General features: G+C 49.1%; 1 protein-coding gene across 18 annotated transcripts in view; it reads left to right on the top strand.

Moving 5' to 3' along the window:
• LOC135093860 (fibrous sheath CABYR-binding protein-like) overlaps positions 1–23,504 on the top strand; it is a 142,796-nt gene that overhangs the window by 26,283 nt on the left and 93,009 nt on the right. For all 18 annotated transcript variants that reach the window (XM_063993599.1, XM_063993589.1, XM_063993584.1 and 15 more), the window contains exon 3: positions 20,569–20,681. In XM_063993599.1, coding sequence (XP_063849669.1) covers positions 20,569–20,681 — 113 coding nt within the window. The remainder of the gene's footprint in view (positions 1–20,568; positions 20,682–23,504) is intronic.

Raw genomic sequence — 23,504 nt, 5'->3', positions numbered from 1 at the left:
TACCCATTCCCTCCCTCACCACCACCACCACCACCACCACCACCCGTCAGGCCACTTCGGCGGGTTAGCAGCTCCATGTCGTCTCGTCCCTCACCGCCCCATTAGGACCCAGAATGTCTCCCCCCGAGGAACCTACCGGAGGGTTGTCGGGGTCTCGTCTGGGTTGTCGCCTATGCTAATGGCCAGGTATTATGTAAGGCTTAAGGTTTCGGCTCGATTTCTTAAACGTTTTGGTTTCTCACAAGGTTGGGTTTTGAAAGGGCGTTTAATTATATGGGGTTTTCTTTGGTGTTTTTGGCCTACTGGTAGTCTAGAATCGTTGTTAGTCCGTCACTAGTCATGAAAATATCTTTGAAAACTCCTATAACGTCCAGGAAAATCAGTTAAAAATATTGAGGAGATGCCGAAGCTTCTGTTCCTCTCTCCTTTTCCAGTCAGTGGCTTGCTCACTCTCACCTTCCCTCACTCTTTCTTTCTCTCCCACTGTTTCACCTTTCTAATCCTGAACATTCATTCCTTCATCCAAAAACTGAATAAGGTTAGCTTCCTCTATTCATTCCTCTCTCATTCCCCAATCAATAGCCACCTCACTCGCTTTCCCTCACTCTCCATTCTCCCTCTCTTTCACCTTTCCATCCTCCTCAGCGTTCATTCCTTCATCCTCAAACTAAAATCTATACCCCTCTTGTGTCCTTGGTCTCCTTACTCTCCAGACCCGCCATTCCTGAAGCCTCACAGCTCAGCCTCTCAACGTCTTGGACATCTATGGCACATTTAAACCCTGCCCCCTTCCCTCCACCACCCTCTCATCTCAAGTCCCATCTTCCTAGTCAAGTTTCTTCGACACTCTCCCCCACTTACTATGACCCGCGCGCTTTGACCCAGCCTTATCACACACTCCGGGAGAAGAGGAGGAGGAGGAGGAGGAGTGTATAGCGTCTTCACACTTTGTCCTGCACCACTCGTACCTTCCCTATGCCCCTCCGGCCTCCCTTTAAATATTTCCCTTTATACGCCTTCTTAGCCCTGCCTTCCATTTCCCCTTTATCGGCGGCGTAAGAGTCTGAAAAGTGTGCTTCCTTCTCCCTCTTCTTCCCTCTCTCCCTCCCGACCTCCCTTCTCATCCCTCCCTTTTCTTCGTCTCGGAATCTCTCCTTCTTTCTCCCTCCTACCTCTCTACCTCTCTCCCCTTTTCACTCCCTTCCCTGGTATTCTGTCTCCTCCTCTCCTCTCCTCTCCTCTCCTCTCCTCTCCTTTCCTTTCCGCCACCTTTTACTCTCACCACTCTCCTTCTTTCCCTACTTTTAGAAACCTACTTAGCCATTTCTATTGTGGGCGACGAAAATGATGATGATGGCAGTGGTAGTAGCAGTAGTAATATTAGTAGTAGTTGTAGTCGTAGTTTATACCACAAAAATTAATCTATCATACCACACTACACCACAACCACACGAACATTACTTAACATGACGGCCTCAGTATAACACACTACCACACCAGAGTCGCACCATAGTCACAGCTTCAGGCAACCACGACAACCACACCGCAGCCACGCCGCCACCACCACACCACCACACGGGCGCCACAGCTCATCCCTAAGAGGCACATAAACATCCATTACAGGAGACAAGTGAAAGGAAACGATAGGGAAAGGAGGGCACGGGATGGTGGGGAAATCGGCCGGGTCGGGAAAGAGAGAGAGAGAGAGAGAGAGAGAGAGAGAGAGAGAGAGAGAGAGAGAGAGAGAGAGAGAGAGAGAGAGGATAAAAGTTTCCCTCCCACTCACCAGAAAGTCTGCCACCCCCTCCCTCTCCTCCCCTCCCACTCTACGGATGCAAGATAATGAGGGAGGAAATTAAATCAGCTGGCGATGAAAAATGAGTTTATGAGTGGCGGTGGTGGTGTCGCTACAGGTTTTCGGGGCGACTGTGAGGGGAGGAGAGAGGGGAGGAGGACAGAATTTAGTGTGTGTGTGTGTGTGTGTGTGTGAGTATGGGGGAGGGTGTCAGTCCAGTGTTATATGTATAGTTAACATTGTATACTTCGTTAATATGTATCAATCACCCTTGGAATCATCGCTACTTTTTCTCTTGAATATCAGTTAAGAGGTTGTGTTTACCTGGCAGGTCGGTCAGGTAAAGACAAGTTTCTATGATGTGCAACGGAGTCGATCACTTTATTCACCACCAGAAAACGCTCTCATAGGTGTAAATGTATCGTGCCTAGCTTGCTGGCTCTATTCTCAAGCGTTTTGTTGTAGCCGTAACTTTACAAGCGCTTTAGTGGAAGTTAGTGTTTTAATTGTTTATTTATTCATGATTCTAGTGATAGTTTTATGATATTTTTCTAACAGTTACGCTTCATCACATAAAAAAAATAGTTAACCCGATTACTAATCTCTATAGGCACTGAGAATGCCCGTCATGGAAGTTCGAAGGGCTTAAGAACACGAGTCTTGGAGCAGGGCAGGGCGGGAGACAAGGTGGTGGTGGTGGTGGTGCTCATTACCACGCACCGTACACTTCACCTCACCATGTCCGGCGGGTGATTGGGGCAAGGCAATTACCACGTTCTCCTTGCGCGGTGTTACGTGTGTTTATGTTGTAATTGCCTGCTGTGCTTAAATGCTTGCTGGAGGAACGTCGGCGGAGGAAATAATAATGTGTTGAAGGTAACGGGAGGTGGGAAGGAAGGAAGGGAAAGGCGGTAGTGTTAGTAGTATTACATAAAGGGAGGAGATGAAAGAAGAAAGGTTGCCAGTAGTGATAGGGGATGTAAGAAAGGGTTATGTTCGTAGAGAAGGAAGGCGGAATTGGAAAAAAATGGTGAGGGAAACAAGGAGATGGTGGTGCTGCTCGTAGGGAAGGAAAGAAGAATTCATAGTGGTACAGGAAGGGTGCTGGTCCGCGGTGCATGCAAGGGAGAGAGAGAGAGAGAGAGAGAGAGAGAGAGAGAGAGAGAGAGAGAGAGAGAGAGAGAGAGAGAGAGAGAGAGAGAGAGAGAGAGAGAGAGAGAGGATGGTGCTAATGAATGAAAGGAAAGAAGAGAAGGTAGTAGTGATGCATGAAAGGAAAGAAGGGTGGGTGGTGGTGATGGTGTTGCATGAAAGGAAGGCAAGGAGGAAGGAAGGATAGTTGGGCGTGCTGGTGGTGGGAGGAGAGTGGCCTTCAGTTCCAGCTTCGGTTCCAGTCAGGCAGGAAACGCGTCCATCATCCTTGTGCACTTCTTCGGAAATGATTTGGTAATTAGCGTGAGGGTGAGAAGGATGATGGCATTGAGAGGAAAGAGGTGGAGGAAGAGGGCGGTAGGTGGCGGATGACGAAGGAAGAAGAAGAGGAGGAGGTGGTGGTGGTGGTGGTGGCGGCGGTATCGGTGGCTGTAGAACGGTGACAAGGTGGTGGTGGTACTGGTGATGATGGTGTCGTGAACTTGACAGATGTGGAGAACGAGACTCGAAATTGAATCTGTTTATAATCGAAGACGAGCATTGTTGGCCGCCGAGTTTTTAAAGGGTGGCTCCTCGACTCCCTCTCTGCTGCCGCGGCGAGTCTGCGTCTGGAGGGGAACATATGTGCCGCCTGGGTGTTTGTGTGTGGCTGTTTTCGCGAAGGAAGGAAGGAAGGAAGGAAGCGAGAGAGGGGGAGCAAAGGGTAGGAGGAAGGGAGCGAAGGAAAGGGAAAGGAGAGACGGGAGGTTGGGAGGGAGGAAAGGGAGGAGAGAAGGAAAGTGTACTATAGTAGATGGGTCCATTTTGATCAAAGTTGCGAGGAAATTGTACCCTAACTTGCTGACTTTAAACTGAGGTGGAAAAAAGCTTGATGGTGATGGTAGTGGGGAGGGAGGGAGGAGTGGGGGTCAAGAGAGATGAAGGCGGCAAGGGGCAGGCAGGAGGTGATGGGAGAGGGGGAGGGACGGGCATGATAATGAAGGTTACAGGACGACGGGAAGTAGCGAGGAAAAGAAAGAATCGCCGGGGAAAGAAAAAGCAGAATCTGTTTCCTGCCTCGTTTACCGGAGATACACCGGCGTGGGGGAGGAGTGACGGACACCGGGAGGAGGGAAGGGAGAGAAATTAGGGGTGGGGGCAGGGGTAGGAGGCACTGAGTAAGTAATACTTGTTGGAAGGGGAGGTGAGGGGAGGGGGAGGCAGGTGACGTGGCGCTGGCAGGTGGAGTGATGGGGTAAGGAGGAGGAGAAGGAGGAGGGAAGGAAGGACCAAGGACCAGGAGGAGGAGAAGGAAAATGTACTGCTAGATGTGGCGGTGGTGGAAAATTAAGTATTGGAGGGAAGGAGAGGAGACGGTGGTAGGGAGGGAGAGAGGAAAGGAGGGAAGGAGAGAGGGAGGGATGGAAAGGTTCTGGTGCGGCCATAAGCCACCTGAAGGAAGGAAGAAGGGAGAGGGGAACTTATGTAATGTTAGAGCTGAGGGCCTTGAGACTGCAGCGGCTGCCACCCTCCTCCTCCTCCTCCTCTGGCGTCTGAAGGAGGGTGGCGGGGGTGGTGGTACAGTTACATAATAGGCTCGTGGCGGTGGCGGTGGTGGTGGTGGTGGTGAGGGGAAGGGCGCCACAGCCTCGCCTAAACCAGATGAAGATTTAAGCAGATCGGATCATTAAGAAGGTCTGGCGGGAGGAGAGAAGGGTAGGGGAGAGGGGAGTGGGAGAGAGGAGAGGAGAGGAGAGGGGTGGAGGGGATAGAGAGAGATGGTTGAATGATAGGGAAAGAGTTTTAGGAGTGTATTAAGTGGATGGACGAAAAGTGGATATGTGGATTATACGTGAAACAATTAAGGTCAGAGAGAGAGAGAGAGAGAGAGAGAGAGAGAGAGAGAGAGAGAGAGAGAGAGAGAGAGAGAGAGAGAGAGAGAGAGAGAGAGAGAGTTTTATGATTTCCTATACATCGGTGCGGAAATGAAAGGAAAGTGGAGGGATGAATGAAAAAAAAAATATATAGGTACTTTTATGTAAGGTCTCGTAGTGTTCTTAACTTAGTATTCTTGGGAAGCATTAAAACTTCTCTTTGTAAGTGTAAAATAATCAGATTTACGCGGAATCGTTCGTTGCTTTGTTGCTTTTTTTTTTGCATTTTAGGATTTTTATATACTGAGGAACGGTTATGATTCTCTCTCTCTCTCTCTCTCTCTCTCTCTCTCTCTCTCTCTCTCTCTCTCTCTCTCTCGCTCGCTCGCTGAGAAAAGAGAATAATACGATAAATAAATGAGTCCAGTCATATAAAAACTTGACCAAGATAACACACACACACACACACACACACACACACACACACACACACACACACACACACACACACACACACACACACACACACACACACACACACACACACACACAACTTGAAAACGAACGCAGACAAAGCAGACAGGAAACGCGCGCGCACACACACACACACACACACACACACACACACACACACACACACACACACACACACACACACACACACACACACACACACACGGGAAAGCGCCATGACCTTGAGACGTGACCTGAGAAAGTAATGTGACCACCACCACATTCACCATCACCAGAACAGAAAACGCGATGCTGCAGAGGAGTATAAGACAAGAGAAAACGGTGTAACGTATTGGTGTTCAGTGTTGCAGAAGTGTAAGACAAGATGTAAGTGTTGGAGCTGCATAAAGGCGTAGGAGGAACTGGGCTGGCTTATGGTGCAGAAGATCGGTGTGTGGTGTAGGTTAGTGTCGCGTGTAGGATGGCGAAGAATGTGCTGTAGGAGGAGGTGAGGAAGGCGAGGACTTCAGTGTGTTGGATGTTGAAGGACGAATGTAGTGGATGTAGATACAAAACCTCCAACGAGTTTTTTTTATTTCTCCCTCGTTTATAGAACTGGATTGTAGGGACGGATAGGGTCTTAGGAGGTAGGGAGTGGAGAGATAAGGAGATGTGTTGGGGTGGGATGTCACAAAGGACTGACTATGGACTGGCAATGTGCGTATTTCTCATGTTAGGGAGCTGATAGGTTGCATATATTGGGAGGGTGTAGCTGTCAGGAGTACTTTTTGCTGGGAGACTCGCGGGAAGCTTATACTCTCAAGGTTGGAGGCTGCGAGTGTTAGGGACTAGAGGACTGGAAGGCTGCACATGCATCACTGGTCAGTTTTAGGGAGTGGAGAGGCAGAGGGAAGCCTGGTACACCGCTGAAGGTGCAGGGAACGAAGACCTGGAGGTGTAGGTACTGTGTTTATTTGGTTGTCAGTGATGATAAAGACTGGACGGGCTGGGCGGAAAGATTTTGCGTGGTGGGGATGTTAGGAGTTGGAGTTTGTGTGTTAGAGGGTACGTGTTGCTTGTGGTGGTGGTGGTGGTGGTGGCGGTGGCGGTGGCGGTGGTGACGTGGACGAAGGAGTGTTGGGGATATAAGAGGGATGCGTGTTGGAGGGTTGTTTGTGGTTGTGGTTGTTGGGTAGGTAAGGGCATGAGTGGAAGGTTGCCCGTGGTGGTGGTGGTGGTGGTGGTGAAGAGGGTAGATGTGGCCGAAGGAGTGTTGGGGTGGAGAGCGAGGGGTGGATGGGGCATCGGTGTGGGGAAGGTAAAAAAACCAGACCTCCTTGAGTCCTGCTGGCCGGGCGGGAGCATCATACCTTGCTCGGGGCTTCCACCACCTCCACCACATCCACCACCAGTGCTGCCAAGAAAAACTGCAGCAAAAAAACACACACTTCCCCTCTCGGTCGCTCGTTCCTTCACACGATCTTGCAAACGTTCTTCTTGAGCTTCTCGTACCGCCACCTCTTGCCACCTTCCTTGGTTTCCTCCGTCCAAGGTCACGCTATCACCTTAGGGAAAGAGGAAGAGGGAGAGATGGGGAGGGGAGGCACAAAGACGCTCCGGGCACGTACTCACCCTGCTCACATCGCCGTCAGAAAAGAACAACTCAGCGGCACGTATTATATCCGGGTAGTAATAAATTTTGGCTTTTTTCCTTACCTTCTCGTGGACGGGCACTCTAGCAATGGAGACGCGAGTGTTGGAGTAGTGTCAAAGCATCCTAAGTATCAGTGTGCCCTCTCGATAAGGGGCCATTATCGCCATTCGTCCGGTGGTTGGACTAACGGAATGTGCTGTGGAATTACTACATCCACGAGTCGCTAATGTTACAGCTGGGGAGAGAGAGAGAGAGAGAGAGAGAGAGAGAGAGAGAGAGAGAGAGAGAGAGAGAGAGAGAGAGAGAGAGAGAGAGAGAGAGAGAGAGAGGGGGGGTACAGGTTAATGGAGATGGGGTTTTCCTGGTGTTGGGGAAGGAAGATGGAAAAACAAGTGTGGGCGAAGGAAGGTCGGCGGTGTCAGGCGAGGTACAAGGATGAGCCCAGTAGACCCGGCTGTGCTGCTGGTGCTGGCTGACGGGTTTACAGGGATACTCGTGGCCTATGCCGCCGCGACCGGTTTAGTTTGTGACCGTAGCTTATGGATTTGTGTGTGTTCCTTACCTACTTTCCTCCTTAGGACTTGAATTAGGAATTGTTGTCCCTTAAAAAAAAAAGTAAGGAATTCACAAATCGGCAGTTCCATCGCAAATCGATAGCGGTTAACAATATGTGTGTGTGTGTGTGTGTGTGTGTGTTTGTGTGTGTCGAAAGCGTCGCCGTGCTTGAGAATAATGCCTTTCATAACACGGACATTGAGATAGTGTTAGTGTGGGTCCCGTTGGTTACTGCCACGATAGAAGCTTACTTAATAATCTTTTTTTAACGGTACTACATAATATTTTCCAGGTAACAAAAATAAAATGAGATTATACAGTAATATTCGACGCTCATTAGGGATTTCTCGTGTACCATAATTCAAATATTGTGGGTGAACGAACATTAGACTCTGGCTTTAGTGTCACATAAAGCAAAGGCTATTTCAGTGCAGTGGAGATTAATGCAGCTTTAAACACTCCGCCTCGATGTTAGTACTCGGTGTGTGTATTTCGGAAATTAAAGTGACCTGCTTCGGACACACAGCAGGTCACCTCGAAGGACGTTTTTTGAGGTTGAGGCGGCGAGACTAGAGCCTGTCAGGTCGGGTTTGGTGAAAGCAGGGTACAGGTGGTGTCTTAGCGGCGGCGAGGACCCACAAACCTAAGGGCGTAGCGAAGAGACGGGGCTGACGGGGCGGGGGAGGGAGAAGGGTGACGCTACGGTTATGTAAATACTAAAACAAGGCCGCCAGTCTTCTAGGACAGGCCGGCTACTTTACGGGGTGATGGTGGTGGTGGTGGTGGTGGTGGTTGGAGGCCGGGCTGCTCTTCATGACCCCGAGGACTTGTTGGAAGGGAAAAAGAAAAAAAAAATAGTTTGAATTTGACGCGAATTCTCTTCCATTCCCTTATACACAACACTATCCCGGCTGACCTCCCTGGCATGTCCGCCCTACACACACACACACACACACACACACACACACACACACACACACACACACACACACACACACACACACACACACACACACACACACACACACACACACACACACACACACACACACACACACACACACACATACTTGTACTGTTCACATGCACCCTTCCCACCGCCACTCCTTCCCTTCTTAATGTCACGCCGCTCGCTGTCTTAGTCACACACACAGCACACATATCCTCACTCATTATTCTCCGACAGTAACCCTTTCCTACTGTCCACCAGTTATTCCTCCCACACACACACACACACGTCTTCCTATTCCTATCCCATTCGTCACCTTCCCACACTGCAGCCTACTCGGGATCTTCACTTTCCCTTCCTCATTCCGACAAACCCTTTACATCCATCTCTCCGTTCTCACTCTCCTTTATAAATGCCGTCCATACTTTACCCGTCTGGCGTCCTCCCCTCCCCTCTCGTCCCTTCTTTATCCCCTCTCATCTATCATTCTCTGCCTCCTGCCCGGCCTCCCCTCCTTGTTTAATGTGTGAGGAAAGGCTCAAAGGTGTACTGCATCACGTAGACAAACAGGGGCGATCGATGGGACATTGTCATTTCAATAAAACTCAGCAGAAAAAAATGTGTGCTTATAGTGCTTTGGCGCCAGGGAGACTGAAGGGCTGGGATAGGCGTGGAAGCACTTCAGACATGGCCGTGAATGACATCTAGAGGTGTGGCGCGGTGGAGAGCGAGTACAGGTAGACCAATGAATTTGTGTAGTACAGATAGTAGTGAGTGATGTCATGCACCTGGCGTGACCAGTAGCACATTAGTCAGGGGAGGGTGTGCACGCCGGGGTGTTTGTAAGGTGCACGTTGATGAGCGAGCGCGCGCCAGGGTGGGGAGGGCGTGGCGACTGCGTGGCGACGAGGGCGGGAGGGTGGGAGCGGTAACTCTAGCTGAGGGTGTCCGCGTGGGAGGCGGCGTCCCAGTCCACTCCCTTGGGCTGCCGCTCACCACATGGAGGGAAAAGCAGGGAAGAAGCAGCAAGTCAACCAGCCCGTGTATGCCAGTCAGTGCAGGCCTTCGCCACCTCTGCCGTCACCAACACAAAACTTTTGTCCCTGGAGAAAACTATGCCGACTTGAAGAATCTTCCAAGTTAAACAGTAAAAGTGGCTTCCTTGCGTGGTGCAGGAAAGTGATACATCGCATGACTGGGGCGAAATTGGATATTCTTTGACATATACATGCATACTACACCAGTGTGTGTGTGTGTGTGCGTGTGTGCATGTGTGCGCGCGCGAGCGTTAAAACAACTCGCCAAAGTTTTGGTGGTGAGTCAAGTTTATAGGAATCGTGTTTGGATTGTTTTTGCAAGTCGAAGACTAGGCTTTGTTCTCGCTTGCTGTGTGGTTGCCAGTGTGCCTTTTGTTGTCAGAGAGAAACAGTTGTTAATATTCGTAGCAGAAGCGAGTTGGAGGAGGAGGAGGAGGAGGAGGAGGAGGAGGAGGAGGAGTAGGAGGTCGTTTCTAGTGGCGCGGGTCGAGGTTGTTGACGGTCGTCGCGTATCCTTGACGATGAAACTCCGTGACCACTGGTGGTCCAGCATGGTGGAATGACACACAGGCCGTCTCTCTCTCTCTCTCTCTCTCTCTCTCTCTCTCTCTCTCTCTCTCTCTCTCTCTCTCTCTCTCTCTCTCTCTCTCTCTCTCTCTCTCTCTCATAAGCAAAAAATAAGACCTCATAAGTTTCGTTGTTTTTAGTTCATGTTATGAAGATATACCGCTGACAGTCTCGTTAGTGAAAAATCTTTGCATGGGTGCTGTCTTCAGTGGCAGCGTGTGGTGCTGAAGGCAGCGATGAAGAGCGCCAGACAGTGCGAATCCTCAGAGGTAACTTTGTGCACTGAATTTCATTAGTATGTCTAAGTTGCCTTGCGGGACGTGTGCTGTGTGTGTAATTAATTTCTGCTCGAAATTGTTCCGAGTAAACCGTCATTCAGTACATATGCTTGAGGGTATGCGTGCGTGCGTGCATGCATGCGTCCGTCACAAGGAAATTATGTGTCGTGGAAAATGTAGCCAATGGAGCTGGAGCAGTAAGATGGTGGTGGTAGGGAAGAGGAACCTACTACCTCACACCATGTCCAGCCCGGCACCGCTCCCCAGCTGGTGTCGTGAGCTGGGCTGGCAGGGAATGCGGGAACTTGCATGCATGTTCTTATATATATATATATATATATATATATATATATATATATATATATATATATATATATATATATATATATATATATATATATATATATATATATACACTATTGTCTTCATAGTTTCCACACTACTCATGGTGAGGATGCCAGGCATGTGTATGGAGCATATTTATAATACATTTTCCATGGAGGAAGAACACGTAAAATTCAATGAATAATAAAATAAAGAAAATTTATGAAGTAAAAGTTGACTTTGAAGTTGAAGTTAATTTCACTCCACAAGTGGATGGGTTCAATCCGATATCGTTAATTTTAGTGAGTGAGCGATGAGTCAGTGCAGCCGGTGGCCTGCTGGAGGAAGAGGGTGTGGCAGGCGTCACCGAGGTCATTCACTGAGTGACCAGTGCGGCGTGAGGCGAGGGGGTGCAGCGACTCCTGCGGGGCCCCTAGGGACCCAGAAGGCTGCGGTCCTGCCGCTACTCATCCATCCAAGGGCATCACATTCTCACTCTCTCTCTCTCTCTCTCTCTCTCTCTCTCTCTCTCTCTCTCTCTCTCTCTCTCTCTCTCTCTCTCTCTCTCTCTCTCTCTCTCTCGATATTATTTTCTTGGGTCTGTCACCGCAAATTCATTACTTGGTGAACGTGAACATCGCCCTCTCCAGGAAGGGGATGAGTTGCAAGAGTATTTTGATTTTCGAAACCTTGAAGCGCGCACTGCCTTCCACGTGTATGGGTGGCAATGGCGGTCCTTCGAGACGGCGACATCGTCCTCACAAATGATGTTTCTCGTCTGTATATCTTACCGACAGACGCTCACGGAACGGGACGGATCAGCTTGGCCCTACTTTCTCGAGACTTTGTTGTAATGACTTGAGACGGTGGTGCATACAGCGGTGGAGACGAGAGGAAACGGGAGATAGTGGGCGTCAGTTACCAGAGCCGGGAGGGAGGAAGGGAGGGAGGGAGAGTGGGAGGTAACGGCGGGAACATGGGGAGCGGGAGCGGCTTTCCAAGCTTGGTTACACCCGCCACCCAGCTCTGCCCATCCCAGACCCCGTAATATTAAGTATTTATGCTTTTCTATCACCCGAGGTCTGTCGTGGGAGCGGGACCGTGAAATAGACGTCAATAAGAGTCGGGGAAGAGTCGCAATGATGATTTTCATTACGCAAATAATTTTTGGGTGACAGTCTTAAGGATTTTATGGTTTACTTTTTTATGACGTTTGACAAAACAAATTACAGTTTGGGTGCGAAGCTAAGTGGTAGTAAGAAAAAGAAGGGAGATTGGCGCTGCTGGCGAGAATGGCACGTCAGCCCGACCGGGACCAGGCGGGCAGTTCGTCTTTGTTCCCGCAAACAGCCGCTTCCCTCCACCATCGCCATTTTATCCGCAGTGATAACTTGAAGGAAGAAAATAACCTGGTACCGAAATTGATGCTCGATTCTGCTCAAAAATGGATGCGGATGGCTGGGTGAAGGAAAAGATGTAGGAGAGTGGCGGTTGGCAGCAATGCGTGCGTGCGTGTGGTGGTGGTGGTGGTGGTGGTGGTGGGGCGGGAGGGGGACAGGAAGTGGGAAGGTTGGTACTACCTCTGGATTTTCAAACCGTGGGACCAACCGCCAACTCATAGGCCATTATTCTTATTCTTTATTTTCCTCCTCTCATGGTCCTGCAACCCCCCGGACCCGTGTCGAGGCTGTGTGCTTTGCTGAGACGCTGTGACGAGGAGGGCGACGGGGACTGGTGGATGTGCGATAGGGTGGCATGTGGAAGATGGCTAACGAGAGAGAGAGAGAGAGAGAGAGAGAGAGAGAGAGAGAGAGAGAGAGAGAGAGAGAGAGAGAGAGAGAGAGAGAGAGAGAGAGAGAGAGAGAGAGAGAGAGAAAATGCGGAGTTACGACAATCCATAGAGTAATTGTATACATTATATCATGACGCGGTATCTTGTGCTCATATCCGCCGATTTGTAGCAGCTTTGAGAGGACAGGAGGGGATAGTGACTGGGAATCGAACCGGGCAGATATTAGTGTTTGAGGGCGAGTCGCGAGTCCAGGGTGGGTTTAATGAGGGTGTTCAGAGGCGGGTTCGTCCAAGAGGAATCAGCAGGGAGGAAAGTGCGATCATTACCTGGGTGAACACGTGACTGACTGACTGGAGTATGGGGGACTCACGGGCGCTGCGTTGGTCCGCATTGATTCAGTGATAGAGTAATGCAGCTTAAAGCGTCGTATTGTTTAATTACCGTTGAAAGTACTGCACCAGAATTAATGATCATTACGGTTACGACACACACACACACACACACACACACACACACACACACACACACACACACACACACACACACACACACACCACTGTTCCGTCAGCGTCCTGTGACAGAAGGATGGAAGTGGTAAGAGGCAGGAAGAAATGGGAGGAAGGAGGAGGGGCTGAAAGGGGGAGGGAGAAGAGTGGATGTATTTTCCAGTGAGGGTCAAAGTCCTCCCCTCCACTTCCATCACCACCGGGGCCTTGGGGCGGGGGCGAGGAGGGCGGGGGGATGGTGGGTTGTGTGTGATGAGGGCTGGAGCGGGTGTGCAGGGAGGGAGGTAGGGAGAGAGGGAGGTGGGTGGAGTGCGTGACTTCTCCAGGTGCTGACGGTATTGTTGTCATAAAGCACTTCTGGGTTTCCCCGATACAGCCGACGAGTGTCCCTTAACAAAACTGTGACGCAAGAATTATGTAAATGGAGAGCACGTTGCTGTCATTCTCGAGTTCTTCCTCGGTCTGTTTTCTCTGACTTTGCTCCTTACTTAAACAGACAAGGTATGGTGCTAAAATTTCCCAGTCACGTTGTCTTAAGAAATTGAGTTTCTCGTTCAAAGAGTGAAGAAGCGCTTATGGTTCAGGACCACACGTGTTGTAATAACTAGATCATATCCAATCGTCCACCGTGCTTGGCAATAATACTCACGAGACCTGCTGTGACTGACAGAGCAGCAGGACGTGGCTGCCTGGCATGGAGACGGCCTAGCGAAGCATGCAGATGGTACACACTTGAGTCGTTCCGTGAATCGGCAACAGTGGAGATATATGTATATTGACATAGTGTATGGCTGAGAAAGAGGAGGGTGTGGCAAAGTTTCACTCTGCCATGAAAGCAGCAAAAGGAAGTCAAAAGGGGGAGGGGGCAGGGATGGTTGGAACCTCAAATGGCAAGGGAGGGAAGGGGGAGGAGACATGGGTTACTGTGTCAGCGGTCGTGTTAAATAGGATTAGGCCGAGTAGACAAATGAAGTTGGATATGTCTGTTCAGGTTTAGCAGTGCACGGCCGCTAGACACGTGCTGCTAAATTAGGCCGCGTCTGCGAAGGTTATACGTGGAGCGGCCGCCCTGGTGGACATGCTATTTGTGTGCGTGTATGTGCACGTAGCAAAAACAAAGAGAAAAAGTAGAAGTAAGGAAGGAAGGAAAAGACAAAGACAGAAAGACAAAAGACTGACAAAGCCCATAGGAAGCAGGCTGGGCACGTGTGTGTGTGTATGAGAGAGAGAGAGAGAGAGAGAGAGAGAGAGAGAGAGAGAGAGAGAGAGAGAGAGAGAGAGAGAGAGAGAGAGAGCGAGAGAGAGAGAGATAGAGAGAGAGAGAGCGTGAGTGTGTATGTGCCTGCGTGCGCGCGTGTGCGGCCATGATGTGAGCTAACAGGTATATACCCTTTAAGTGGTTGTGCCTCGTTTACCTATCAACTTCAACCGGTGACTCGCTTGTCCCGTCCACCGACACCCGAGAGACGAGGCAGGGGACTGCTGACTGGGAGGACGGAGGTGGAGGGAGACAGAGGGAGGGAGGGAGGGAGGGTACTTCAAGAGGGCGATAGGAGGGAGGGTGACAACGACAGGAAGGGAGGGCAGAGGAGGGGCGAGATCGAAGTGTCACTTGCAGCAAGTCAACGTGAGTGAGGACGAGGTTTTGCGTCACAGCTGGGAACGTGGAGGCTGTCATGCTGTTACTTGTTACCTACGGGATAGAATGCGTGGGTTAGGGTACGCAGAGAGAGCGAGAGAGCGAGAGAGCGAGAGAGCGAGAGAGCGAGAGAGAGAGAGAGAGAGAGAGAGAGAGAGAGAGAGAGAGAGAGAGAGAGAGAGAGAGAGAGAGAGAGAATTTTCCCCCTTAAAGTTTTTTGAGTGATGATCGGAGGGGAAAGATGTGCAGGTGGACGGACACACACACACACACACACACACACACACACACACACACACACACACACACACACACACACACACACACACACACACACACACAGAGAGAGAGAGAGAGAGAGAGAGAGAGAGAGAGAGAGAGAGAGAGAGAGAGAGAGAGAGAGAGAGAGAGAGAGAGAGAGAGAGAGACGCACGCATCTCTGCACTGAAATAGAAATACTCGTAAAGGAGAAGCAGCAAACGGGTCGGGGGCAGCAGTATTTTTATTCGCCATTGTGAGAACAGATGTGGAAAGAAGTAACAACGGGTGCATGTCTGAGGGGGAGTGTGATGGGGCACGTGGCTGTCCGGGGGGCGTGTAGGGTGACGCTGGGGATTAGAAAAAGGGGAGGGTGGGTGTGAATGTGGAAAAGGGGAACACGAATCTACGGGGGCAGAGTTGTTAGTTTTAAAGAGAAACATCACTAGGGGATTACAAGAGCTGGGTATTTTTGTATCTTTTTTGGGTGTTTTTTTTGGGGGGTAAAGTATTGTTGTACTTGTGTGTCTGTGGGTACTCTGTCTTATAGAGCGTACGTATAAAGAAGGATTAGTGTGGATAAGTTGGAACCAGGACCATGGATGCGTTAGTCAGTCGGGTGGGTGTAGGTGGCTGGGTGTATCCGTGTGGTGGAGGGTTGATGTGGATTGACTTTTGGATGACGTAAGTGTTCTGGGATGAGGGTAGGAGTTAGTAGGGGTGACAGTGAGTAGGTGTAGAAGCAGCAGTAGTTGTTTGAGGTGGGGACGTTAGAGAAGTTCGTGGCACTGGTGGTAGTATGAATACTTGTAGCTGTGAGGGATGGTGAGAGGGACTAATAGCAGTAATGTTATTAGTAGCATAACGGCAGCAGCGGCAGTAGTTGTAGTAGTAGGAGGAAGAGGAGGAGGAGGAGGAGGAGGAGGAACAGCTGTAGTAGTAGCGGTAGTAAAAGCTATCTGGTCCCCGGGCCGCCAACACCTGCCGGGTTGCCACAGGTGTTCCCGGCTGGGCTGTCATCCAAATTTTGCCAAGGTCAATATTTTCCAGCTGCACTTCCCTCCCCTCCACTTACCCTCGCCTCGTACTCCTTAACCCTTTCCTTTACCACCCACTCACACCTCCCTCATATTTCCTCCGCCTCCTTGGAATCCTCACCCTCCCTTCCTAAAGTGTCCCTCCCGCAAGCGGCTCTTACTATATTTGGCCTGTTGAAGCGCGTCTCTTGTTTGCCACTTTGCGCGCCAGAGAAAACAGGTTGTAAATAGTGAAACAGACTCTTGTTTACACGTTGAGAGGCGAGGAGAGCGGCGGGCGAGCTTCTATTTAATACCTACAGCATCACATGGTTGGCACGCGCACACGCACTCATTCAGCTTCGTCCTCACTCTGCCTGCCAGCCGCTGTAGTATAGGAAGTTTTTGACTCTGATGTGAATGACTACCCGACCTTGCACACTGCTGGAGGCGTGGTAGCTGTGGCGGGACAGCGCGTGGAAGTGCAGGGTGGAGTGCCAGGAGGGAAGTGCCATAGAGTTAGTGGAGGGAGATGTATAACAGACTATTGTGAGTGCTGCTGGTGGGTAGGTGTACCGGGATGTGTGTGTGTGTACTGGGGAAGAGATTAATTAAAGGAGAACAGGAGGAGGTTGAAATGAATCGTGGAGGGAGGGGGTAAGGGAAGAGGATGAGAGGGAGAATAGGATCAGGAAGTTGAAAGGAATCGTGGAGTGAGGGAGGGAGGAGTAAAGGAAGAGAATGAGATGGAGAATAGGAAGAGGTTGAAAGGAATCGTGAAGGAAGAAAGGAAAGAGGATGAAAATGAGAATAGGAGGATGAGGTTGAAAGAAATCTTGGATTGAAGGAGGAATGGAATGAGGAGGCGAATAGGAAAATAAAAAAAGATAATAAAAACGAGCGAGGATAAAAAAAAATGGAGCAAGCGGATGCGGATGCGGAGGCGAAGCATATTGAAAAAAAAAAAACATGGAGAGGGAGGGAGGGAGGAATGGAATGAGAATGAGAGTAGAGGGCATGAATATGAGGACAAGGAGGTTGGAAGAGATTGTGAAAGGAATGGAAGGAGAGGTTTGGAGTCCTTACAGTCGTGTAGAGAGTGTGGGAATGGGATGGGAGGAGACATTGGGGTCGTATTGATGACAAGAAGCGCCTGGCAAGACTGTTCTCGAGGGAAAGTTAAGGAGAGAGAGAGGGAGATGGCGGTGAATGTGATGAAAGCAGGCAGTTGAAAGGAAGGGGGAGTGGAGGCAAGGCACGGCACTGGGAGGAAAGATAGGAAAGATGGAATGAGAGAGAAAATGGTCTAGAGAGGAAAGACGAGAGAAATGTGATCTGGAGAGAAAAATGCAAGAAGGAAAGGACGGAAAAACAGGGAGAGAAAAGATTAACAAAGATGGAGACAAGAGAGAGGGGATGGGGAGGAAAGACAGGAGAGGGGGAGAGAAAAAAAGGGGGGTGGTTGGAGGTGTGGGGGAATGTAAGAGGGAAAGTGTAGTGGAGGGGTTAAAAATGTCACGGGGTGGAAAGGGGAGGGTTGGGGGCGAGTTTCCGGGAGAGGAGGTTAAAAAAAAAATAGTGAAAACAGTTTTGAAATGTTCCCGCGTGACTCATCAGGTTTCCTCGCGGGCAAGAAAATGCTTCACTGCATCATAAATTTATTTTTAATTCTCCTGACTCTACATTTATTAAAGGAATACATTTTTGTTGTTTGGTTCTCGTGATAAGCGGAGGAGGAGGAGGAGGAGGAGGAGGAGGAGGAGGAGGAGGAGGAGGAGGAGGAAGGGGGGTGGATGATTTATGAATGTGTGCTTTATTGGAGAGAGAGAGAGAGAGAGAGAGAGAGAGAGAGAGAGAGAGAGAGAGAGAGAGAGAGAGAGAGAGAGAGAGAGAGAGAGAGAGAGAGAGAGAGACTGTCAACTAAGAAATTCCTCGCCCTTCCGGTCCATGCAGCTCTCCTCTCCTCTCTCTCTCTCTCTCCTCTCTCTCCAAAACCCTTCCTTCACCATTTTCCTCTTCGTACTCTTTCTTTTCTTTCTCCTCATTCCCATCACTTCATTCTCCCCTCCTTTCCTCTTTTCTTCCCCTTGTATCTTCCTCCCTCCTCCAATCGCGTCTTCCTGCTTTCTTCAATTTCCGTCCTTCCATCCTTCCTTCAGTGCCCCAGTTGGATCTAAGTAGCCTCTCTGCGGGGCGTGCACTGCCAGCTGCGCCTCGTGGCCACCTGGCGACCTCGTGTGTGGGCGTTTGGCACCAGCTGGGGGCAGTCTGGGGGGATCACGGGGCCAGCTGAGTAAGTGGGTGAGTCAGTGGGTGTGTGGGCGAGCGAGTGCGTGGTCAGGGAGATGCTGAGACAAGTGTACAGGAAGAAGAAGAGGAGGAGGAGGTGTTGGTGGTGGTGATGGTGTCTGACGAAGGAAGGTGGATAAGGTCACGTCTTCAGTGGTGACAGCAGTTGTGTCTCTCTCTCTCTCTCTCTCTCTCTCTCTCTCTCTCTCTCTCTCTCTCTCTCTCTCTCTCTCTCTCTCTCTCTCTCTCTCTCTCTCTCTCTCTCTCTCTCTCTCTCTCTCTCTCTCTCTCTCCAAGGGTCACCCGCCACTGGTTCTGGGTCGTGGGCTCCGGATATGACTGCCGCGCCAAGTCAGGTGACGGTATGTTAAGGGTCAGGTTGGGTCATCCCGGAACTGATCCTGAATTAGAAGAGGTTAACGTATACTATCTCCCTCTCCCTCTCCTCCTCCTCCAGCAACTATGGCAGAGTATCGTGCTGGTCAAGACTTCTGAGTGTCGGCTGATGGAAGGCTGACTTGCAAGGAGGGTGTGAGGCTACTGCTGGCGAGGGGCTTTATTCTGCACACTCGTCAACCCGTGGTGGCTGTTCTGAGAGAGAGAGAGAGAGAGAGAGAGAGAGAGAGAGAGAGAGAGAGAGAGAGAGAGAGAGAGAGAGAGAGAGAGAGAGAGAGAGAGAGAGAGAGATCGTTCCCTGCTGAGTCCGGTGTAATATTGGAACACTGAGAGAAGTTTCACAGTTCTTTAAAGGTTTATTGCTGGTTTGTCGACTCTTGGGGGAAGAATGGAGAGAGGGAAGGGATAGGGAGGAAAATAGGAGGGGAGGAAAAGGAATGAGAGAAGGAAGGGTAGCAAAAAATGGTGAGGGCGGCACAAGGTGGAGGTGCGGAGTTGGCAACAAGCGGCAGGAAGAGGTGATAATAACACCCAAATGTTGAGGTGTTTTTGACCACCGAGCGTTGCAGACAGAAGCTTGGGGCTCGTTTGCGGAGGAACAGAAGCAGGAGCTGGCGGCGGCAAGCTTGTGTTTACTCTGCGGCAATAAACGTTATCAGTGAAACACGGCGGGGCTCTTCACGGGCGGGCGCAGGTCCCTGGACGCTCGTAACCCCCAGAGACAGACCCCCTTACCTTCACCTCCCGGTCCGTCTGGAGGCACCGCCATCCTCCCTACTCCCCCATTCCCTTGCCTCCAATCACGACGCCGAGGCTACTCCACAGATTTCCTCCTCTCGCCCCCTATTTTTCAACTCTGGTGGTGGGAGTGTATCGTGGTGGTGAGGGCTGCGTGTGATGGTGTGGGCGTCAGTAGCTTTCTCGTCCCATTCCCTGTAGGAGCGAATCACATTTCGTCATAACGTGAGAACAAGGTGGTGCGGGTCACATGTTGGCGGGTAGGGGAGTGAAGTGAAGTGGTCCACCGGGGGACATGTGGCTCCCTCCTGCAGTTACCCCCCTCCCTCCGGCGCCGCGTTTCGGGCCGCCGGTTCAGGTCCTCGCCGCACACCCGCCACCTTCTGCGATATTTACTCGATACATTAAATCTCCCAGCACACAACACACTTCCGCCGCCATCTGCAGCCCAGAGACCGAGGAGAGGAGAGGAGAACAAAAGAGAAGAGAAGAGAAAAGAAAGGAAGAGTAACAACGGCAAGCGAGTTTCTCTCAGTGTAATGGAATCGAAATGAGTTTGATTCGAAGTTGCAGTGTTTTTAAGCTCCATCTGCCGTGAATGTGGTCCAAGGCGCTCTCGTCCCGCCGCAGCCCTGGAGCGGCCGCCAATCAGCCGTAAGTAAGGAGGCGATGGTGCCGCTGCTGCCGTTGTCCTGCCCCGCCTCGCTGCGGAGACAAGCGCAAAGGGTTGATATTGAGCTTTATTATTTTTATTTTTCCTGCTGCCCGGAGGCTCCGCTCTTGACTCAGCTACTTTGTATTATTTTTGTGATAAATACAACCTGGCCCCCTTTTTTTTTTTTCCTACTCACGCCCCAAATGTCGTTCATCTTCAGTGGAGGCCTCATTGCTTTTGTTTATTTTTGTGTGTGGGAGTGAATTGTTTATTTTGTGTTGCGTGTTTTTCTCGTGTTTCTGCTTGTGCTTCTCATCACAACAACACGTGCTGCTGCTGCCGGCCATTTATTTCCACAAAGCATTCATTCATTGGCTTCCATTGTGTATTGTTGTTATTCGCTTTGAACACATTACCTTTTAGTTTTCCCCCCATCATTTTATCTAAGTTAACATTTTTGAATTGGGGGAAAAAAAAATCTTACCATTGTTGTGGGGTTTGAGCTTGGAAAGTGTTTTAGTTTGTTTTTGTTTGTGTTTTTTGCTTCATGTTGCTTCTATAGTCCCCGCTGCGTTATAGTGAGCACATGGTAAAAATATACTGAAACGAAGACTGCCTTTCTTTGACTCGCTCTTTCAATTGCCTCTTTTTCTTCTTGACAGGAAAAGAACGAAGCCAACAAGGAAGACGCGAACAAGGAGACGGAAACAAAGGAAGAGGAGAAGAAGGAGGAAGAGAAGAAAGAAAAGAAAGTCAAGAAGAAGAAATCATTCAGGTGAGTGGCTTACATGGAAGGGGGGCGGGGGGAGGGGCAGGTGTCATTGTGGAGGGGGGTAGGGGAAGGGAAGGAAGGGAGAGAGAGAGAGATAGAAAAAAAAAAGGATAGGAGTTATTTATCTTAACAGGAGGGAATGGAGTGATAAGGGGGAGGGGAAAGGGGATGGAATGGGGAAGGTAGGGAAAGGGAAGGGGTAGGATATATTGGCTTGAGGGGATGTGGAAAAGGGTTGAAGACACGGGAGAAGGTGGGAGTGATGGGGGATAGAGGGAAAGGGTAATTGAGAAAGAGGGAAAGAGAGGGAAGGAAAGGGAAGGCCGAAAAGGAAGAAGAGGCAAGTAAGGAAGGGAAAAAAATGGGGAAGACTTAACTTGAAGGGAAGAGCTGAGGAACTTCTAGCCTGGTGGGGGGCAGAGGGGAAGGGGAAGAGGAAGGGGAAGGGAACCACACCAGGAGAAGGAAGAACAGCATTATAGCATTCCAAGGGGGAGGAAATTATAAAATGAAAGGCAGGGAAGTTTTAATTTAGTGATTACATGATGGTAAATGTGCGCACTTCTCGGCAGCTTCTTCACGTTGCTTAGGCTGTTGGTGTGTTGAGTGTCTTCTGCTGGTGCATGGTGAACTGATAGTGGTGAGCATTTCCTGGTCTGTGGCAGGAAATGGTAACTTAAGTAAAGCTTATCGCTCAACTTGAGATAAACTTGCGCAACTTTTATAGTATATTATTTGACTTTTATTTATTCATTTATTCATTTATTTATTTATTCATTTATTTATTTATTCATTTATTTACGTATCTGCTTAATTTTATAGGAAAATCTTTAGCTTGCATTAATTTAGTTTAAAATATACTTTACTTTATATGATTTAATGTATATATTCTTGTTATTTTATTGTATTTTTATTATGCTCTGTGTATTACCTACAGTCTTCTTAGCCATATGAGCTTTTTTAAGGAATTTTTACTCTACTTTTTAATAATAACGTTGCTCTCGCCACTCAAGACTCACTTCGGGTCTTGTTCGTTTGAATTTTCATGACTTAAAGACCAAATCATCGCTCACCCGTGTTAACATCCAACATTCTACTCCTCTCATAGTAAACTAGAATGAGTTAATTTTTAATATTTCGTTAAGTTATTAGTTATTTAGTTATTACTTAGATATGTTAGCATCCAACTTTATGTGGGCAATTCGAGTGTCGCTTATCTGAAACGACAGAAAAGGGATTTATTTCAAGGCTTTGTCTGTCTTCAGTGTCCAATTCTTTATAATTTCTCGGCAGGATAAGACGAAGGATTAACGGAAAAAAAAGTGGATTGTTAAATATTTACCCCCTTCACGGTAGACTTTTTCCTTCTCTCCCCCATGATCACGTAGAGCATTTTTCGACTCTTGAACAGCCCTGTAGCTCAGAAAAGACGAAATTAACCTATTCCCTCCCTTTTAGTATTCGTGCGAACGATTTTCCACAGTGCTCAGAATATTAAAGAACGGTCAGGACAGAAAAAGGGTTAATCTTATGACTTGTTACATCTTTTTAGTAACTGGATCATTTTCACTGGTTAAGTCACAAACTGTATTCATTTGAAAGCTTTGAAGTACTGAATTACCTCCTTTGTTGTCAGTGTCTTTCGTAATTATATTCAAAACGTTCACCAGACTTTTCATTAAGCTTTGGGGGGAAGTTAGTTGTGAAAGAATTAATTGTTGGGAATGTTTGATTTCCGCCACGTTCTCGGGACTGTACGTGGGGCGTATGTTCTGTATTCTTAAACACCATAGAGCTTTACATCGACTACATATACCAGAAGTTACTGGAATTTTCAAGGGAGTTTTCTCGATTTTAAGTGGTAGTTTAACAAGGATTAATCATCACCATTTAGAATCTCCGTCACCAAGTCGGAAAAAAAAAACTCTAAGAACTGAATAATCAATGTGGCCTTTGAAAATAATCCTTATCAGAATCCAAGACGTTTATAACTGTGATCTTTAGAGCTTGTACTGGGTGGCGGGAACAGACGAGTGGTGGTGGTGGTGCTGGCGGCGGCGGCGGTGGTGGTGGTGGTGGTAAGGGAGGACAACTAATCCGCAAAGTCGGTCTAAATTGGAGTAACTTTTTGTTAGTGATGCGGTTTATATGCAAAACGGGATTATATAACCAGTGTGAAGGCCAGGCGGGATTTCGTTAGCGGTGGCGGCTGTGGTGGCGATGGTGGTAGTGATAGTTAGGGGTTGTGGTAATGTTGGTTGGAAAGGGAGGGAGGGAATGGTGATCAAGTGCTGGTAGTTAGGTCGAGATAGGCTGTTGTGTTATTGTTGTTGTTGATTGTGGTGGTGGTGGTGGTGTGGTAATGTAGTATTATGTAAAGGAAGTTGTTGTGGTGGTGTGTGGTGGTGCAATGCTCTGTAAAGGAAGTTGTGGTGGTAGTGGTAGTAGTGGTGGTGATGGTGGTGGTATGGTGTGTGGTGGTGCAGTGTCATGTAAAGTTGGTGGTGGTGGTGTGGTGTGTGGTGTGGTGGTTGCATGGTGGTGCAGTGTCATGTAAAGGTGGTTGTGGTGGTGGTGGTGGTGTGGTGTGTGGTGTGGTGGTTGCAGTGTCATGTAGAGGAAGTTGTTGGTGGTGTTGGTTATATTGTAAGAATAATAAGACAGAAAAAAAAAGTTAAAGAAGTCAGGATGTTATTAATCATACAGTGGGAAAAATACAACAGAGGCGTAAGAAAGAAAGAGGGGGGGAAAAAATGCAGCCATTGTCATTGTTTTACATTTTGAAGGCAATACGTAGTTGGCTATTAATGCAGTAAGAGTTGTATT

The sequence above is a fragment of the Scylla paramamosain genome, chromosome 3, assembly GCF_035594125.1.
Source record: "Scylla paramamosain isolate STU-SP2022 chromosome 3, ASM3559412v1, whole genome shotgun sequence".
Classification (NCBI taxonomy): Eukaryota; Metazoa; Arthropoda; class Malacostraca; order Decapoda; family Portunidae; genus Scylla; species Scylla paramamosain.
This window is presented reverse-complemented; position numbering and strand designations above follow the sequence as displayed.